Raw genomic sequence first — 5,630 nt, 5'->3', positions numbered from 1 at the left:
TCGTAATCCAATCATCCATAGAATTGTAACTATATAAACTGTTAACTTTTCACCATACAGTCTCAAAGTTAAAGCTGTTATCAGACTAATAATAGACTAATAAGCTAACAAATAGAGGAATATTAAGAAAAGTGATATATCTTCAAAGCTTGGAAAGTGAAACAGTTGTGTTTGTTAACTTCAGATACAAGAATACAGTAAAAAGAAGGATGTAGTTGGTAAAAATGTATTCCCCTGTCACTGAGTAGCATTCTTTAAAAAAGTAATAAAAGGTATTAGTGTACTTAGGACAATGACATTGAATAGCATCTACATAACTGCATACCTAGACTCTAATAGACTGTACATTTTTAAATCATAAAATCTTTGAAGCATAAAAATACAGTAGACCATAGGAGAAATAATACAATCAAGTGACATACAATAAAATTTCAAAAGGTAAACTACTGTACATAAAGTGAAGATATGCAATTTTTATATGAATTACCGTATTTTTAGAGCTACACTTCATTAGTAACTAACTGAACTAAAGAACACACTGTAAGTTATAATTTTACTACATTAAAAACTAAAACAACAGAATATAGCAGTCAGTAATATTACTATATCTAAAACTATTTTAAAAATAGTTTCAAGGGAAAATAAATTATTGTGACAAATACATCCCATGCTTGGTTACAAAATTTGTTATTATACCATTAACAACACAAACAAATGCATTTGTATTTCGGCTGCAGACTAATAAACTTTTGAATGCAGGGAATCATTGTGGTGAATCAGTAGTGCTTACATTTTTATCTATTGCTGCACTAGGCTGCATCTTAAAAAAAACAAAAAATATTACAGTACCACAAATGCCACAGGCATAATCTAATTTTAGAATGTTTGTAATCATTTCTATATGCAACGTTGTATATTTTTATACACCATTTAAAAATCCTCTGGTTTTGCACCTTTGGCTTTTTTTTAAACACATGCATGCACATTTACAAATAATTTGTACAAACTAGCAAACTGTTGCATCCAATTTAAAGTTTAAAGCTTAGCATCTCATCCCTTTAACGGCTCATTATTCAGGGTGGGGAGTAGGTCAGCAATGGACATAAAAAAGTGTGCTTTTCAACTTCTTTTGTCAATCCAAAATGGAAGGTGTAGTACAGTAGGTGCAGATAATACATGTTTAACCTGCTCAACATGTCCATTGGAATATCTTAATGAATGACAGGTGGAGGTTGGCCACCTTGTGTTCGTTCACTCCCCACAAAAAGAATTCAACACATTCTTGCCCCTTTACAGCCTGAGCATGAAGAAGACCTCGTTGTCCGGGCTCAGGGGATTTTGTTGGGGCGGTCCTGGTGGAAGTTGGCTCAAAAGATCCAAGCTAGCACAGGGACTGTGGGGTACACTACAAGCTCCTTCAGGATTGCCACGCTCTTCAATGGGGCTCCCAGACATACTAGTCAGGCTTTGTAGCTGCTGCCTCTCTTGGGCCTGCCTGGCTCGGTTAGCGATGTATCTCACCCGGCTCTGACTCCGTGAGGAACTCCTCCGCAAAGGGGGTGTCTCCTCCTCTTCCTGTCCCGCTTCAGAATCATGCCTGCACTGAGCAAAGTCTTTGCTAGTGAGGGGTTCCACATCGGTGAGCCTCTTGAGCTGCTCCGTTAGGTCATTCTGGGGCTTTCTAAGAGTTTTCCCTTGTTGGCGGCTTGGCCTCACAATGAAACTGCGGCTAATGCTTCGATACTTGCTCTCAAAATTACAGGTGATGTCGTCTGAAGTGAGATCTCCAAGGCTCTTGGATTTCGAGCAGCTGTCCATGTCTTTTGCCGAGGGGGTGGTTGACCTTCTGGAGCCAGCAGAAGCAGCGAGCATGGATGACTGCTTTAAACCCTCCATGTACAACCTGCTCCATGTGTGGCGCCTCTGCATGGGCCGGATGGGGTCTTTCTCTGCCACCAGAGGCCTGGGCTGGAACTCGTCCTCTGGCTCGCACATCTCACCATCCCGCAGGTTGGGGTTGGACTTGCTCTTGCTGACGCGCGAGACGTTGCATGCTGCAATCGCCGACCGAGGCTGGCTGGTCCTGTTGGCCAGCGATACTTGGTTGTCGGAGTAGTCCCGGGCTGCACTAAGACAGGTAAGGCTCTTCCTGGAAAGGTTGGGCAAGGACAAATCAATCACAGTGTCATTGGACGAAATGCTGGAAGACGATGACACACTATCCCGATAGCTGCTGGGGTCGAGTTTGCTCCAAAGCCTGTCGTTTAAAGTGGTGTCAATAGAGACTTCGGGGACCACTGATTGGCTGTCTGCTTTTTTCACTGCCTTCATTTTTCCTTCACTTTTGGTCCTTCTGACAGGGATCCTCAGTCCAGTTTGCATGCTTCGTCCAATGTCTCTGTCAAACACCCCCTTCAACGGCTGAATCCTTTGAGAGCTCTGAATGGCGGTTCTTTCCTTTACAACATCTATCTCTGGAGTCTGTGCTGTTTTTATTTCAGCAATGTTGGGGTGAATGACTGCTTTTTGCACAACCTCGCCATCTTCTTGGTCTGGCAAGGGGGGCGTAACACATCCAATGTCAAGGTAATTTGTGGAAAGTGGAGAGTTGATGTGGCTGATCTCGGAATCCTTGCCACTGGTGCTATATGAACCGATACTCTGAGTTAGTGCAAATGATTTCACAATGTCCTCATTATTTTTCAAAGGGCTGGGATTTTCCCCATTGGAAGATGCTGTTATTGCTGTGGATGGTGAAGACAATGTAGTGGAGGGACAATGTGGTGAGGTATCCATGAGATTTTGTGTGGAGGTCAAAGGACTGCTCTCCTGAAATTCCTCAGTAATGGATTCCAGACATAAGGTGTTCAGGGATGGAGTTAGACTTTGCACTTCATAATTTTCTGGAAGCACATGGCAAGCAGAAAAAAAATAGGTATAAATAGGGATATAATGACAATTAAAATGCTGTTAGACATTAAAAAATAAACAATGAGACTACATAAAGTGTATCATGAATGCCATCAAGACCAACAAAATACAGTAATACTTTTGCACATGAATGAAATAATGCTTTTTTTTTGACATAGCACATTTACAGCAAAACATAAAGGAAAAATAAAGGTGAAGTATGTATTTTATGTTCTACATGTGTCACTAATTATTGTCTGTCATTGGTCAGAACACCACGTAGACCACCCCTTAGAATTACACCATTGCTTGAGTCAATTCTGCTGTGTCAAAGCAAAATCTTGATAGACCCACAGTAACATGGTATTTATACTTTTGGGGAAATCGACAAACAAATGGCTTAAAGTCTCTTCATATTAAAATTGTATAGGAGTTTTTATGATGAAAAAGATAATACACACTTCAGCTTTAAGCACAATTCAACAAAACCAAATGTATTGCAATAATGTAACATGCTTTATCTAAAATTGGTCCCATGTGTTAAAGATTTGCATTTAAATAATAACAAAATGTAATACAATGATATAAAAAAGCAAGAGACAAAACAATACATTAATAAATTAAAGATATTAATTATATTTGGTATATACAGTATGATCCATCAAACTACATTGTGCAAATGTGAATTCACAAGTCAACAAAACATAAGGTGAACACAGGCTTGGGATTCAGGAAAGCTATGCTTTTTATGTTTTCAACATCATATTTTCATTGTTTTTTTATTACTTCCACTGTTCTATTGGTCTGTACATTGCATTAGTATTGTGTAAACGTAAATGCTTTAAGGGATTATATTACGAGCCTTTTTCTTCTCATGTAAATCCTCTCTCACTCAAGTAGCATTAGGTCTTTTAAACAAGCCATTTCTCTAGAAGCAATGTAAATATCGATGCTTTAGACCAACAAATGCTGTTTAGTAAAGTGTATGATGTTGAATACGACACACCTCATGATGAAAAAAATATTAAATCATTTAAAAGAGTAAAAGACAAGCCTGCTTAGAAAACTCTTTTTACCTGGTAATTGGTCAGCCCCTCAGTTTTGCACTAAGGATAGAAAGCATGCAAGAAGGAAGGAAAAATAGACATTTTTACAGGATAAGCGCAGAATGAAACAAGGACTTAGTGTAAAAAGGAAGATGGTACACCAGGAAAATGCACTGACAAAACATATATGCTTTGTTCGAATATGGATTTACAGATACACAATAAAGAATGTGGGCATGGGAAGGTTAATGTTTAAAGATCTAAATAGTTGTGAGTAATAAGAAGGTTTAGCACCATCATCACGAGGAGCTGAGAACTTACGATATGGATGACACCTTTAGGAATATAAAAATGCAGCTGCACCCGTTCATTCACATGTCACATGATAATCCCCCAAAACCCAAATCAACATGCAAGAGCATAGTTAGCCAATATTCCCCATGTAGAAAACCCGTGATTTCAAGACCTGCCCCAGTGGTAAAAACCAAGCATCTGGTTTGTATTTGCTCAAGTGCGTGGGGGAGAAACACATCCTCACTCCTTACAGAGGACTTGTGACAGCTCTAAAATCAGTTACATTGCTGCATTTAACAGATAAAAACATATACAAAACATGCATAGTTTTGCTAGAAATGTCCCCACACCCACAACATTTGATCATCTCTCCCGGGTCCTCTCCGCCACACCTCGTTCTCGCTCCGAGTGGGTCTCGAACCCGGGTCTCCAGCATGGGAGGCGGACGCACTAACAAGGAGGCTAAAGACTGCAGCCTCTAGCGTCAGTCGCTAGTGCGTCTCTTGAGATCAGGAGAGTGAGGTTTACCTGCACAGCACCTACTCGCTGGCCTCCGTTACAGAACCATTTAGACGAAAAGGTTATTCTATGGCATCGTGAAGCACCTTTATGTTTAAGAGTGTATCATTCGTGATTACTGGATTTTTTACACCGAAAATACAAACATATTTATAAATATATATATATATATATATAGATCTAGATAGATAGATAGATATACAGCGGGTATAGAAAAGAAACCCCGCCCCCTTTAAAATCACATTTTGTTGCTTTGCAGCCTGAAATGAAGATGGACACAGTTTTTGTTTTATCCAGCTGTATTTACTCAGTGCATCTTATAACATCTAAGTGAAAGTTATAACACCAACATGTCAGGAAAAAAAAAATCACTGAGTTTGAAAAAGGATCGCCCCCTCCTAAAAAAGACTCAATCAGGTGTAGCTAATCATCTTCTCAATAGCACACAAAGCCATTTGACTTTTAACTGTGATCAGCTGTGCTCATTTTGATTAGCTTAGCATGAAAAGAGCTTTCCTGGAGCGTTTCAGTCCTTGGTAGTGCAACTGAAGCAAACAATCAACTATGGGTGGCAAGGCACTCTCAAAAGATCTCTGGGATAAAGTTGTGGACAGGTACAAGTCAGGAGATGGATACAAAAAAAATTGGATTTAACAATGCCTAGAAGCACAGTAAAGTCTATTATTAAGAAGTGGAAGCTATTTGGTATGACACAGACCCTCCCTGGATCAGGACACTGCTCCAAACTGATGAAAGAGCCAGCAGGAAACTGCTCAGAGAGGCGACCGAGAGCTACAGCAACTCTGAAGCAGCTGCAGGAATTTATGACAGAGTGGTCATTGTGTGCATGTGACAACAATA

The 5,630-nt window shown here is 39.7% G+C and overlaps 1 protein-coding gene across 1 annotated transcript in view; it reads right to left on the bottom strand.

Annotated features, from left to right (window-relative positions):
- Positions 1–219: 219 nt before the first annotated feature.
- The window catches only part of LOC107710777 (1-phosphatidylinositol 4,5-bisphosphate phosphodiesterase eta-2-like), a 49,805-nt gene continuing 44,394 nt past the window's right edge, over positions 220–5,630 (bottom strand). The window contains exon 23 of the mRNA XM_016515623.1: positions 220–2,903. Coding sequence (XP_016371109.1) covers positions 1,291–2,903 — 1,613 coding nt within the window. The 3' untranslated portion in view covers positions 220–1,290. The remainder of the gene's footprint in view (positions 2,904–5,630) is intronic.

This window comes from Sinocyclocheilus rhinocerous, unplaced genomic scaffold (assembly GCF_001515625.1).
Source record: "Sinocyclocheilus rhinocerous isolate Xijiao unplaced genomic scaffold, SAMN03320098_v1.1 scaffold1048, whole genome shotgun sequence".
In the NCBI taxonomy this organism is placed as follows: domain Eukaryota; kingdom Metazoa; phylum Chordata; class Actinopteri; order Cypriniformes; family Cyprinidae; genus Sinocyclocheilus; species Sinocyclocheilus rhinocerous.
The sequence above is the reverse complement of the archived record's forward strand: the minus strand, read 5'-3'. Positions and strand labels throughout refer to the sequence as shown.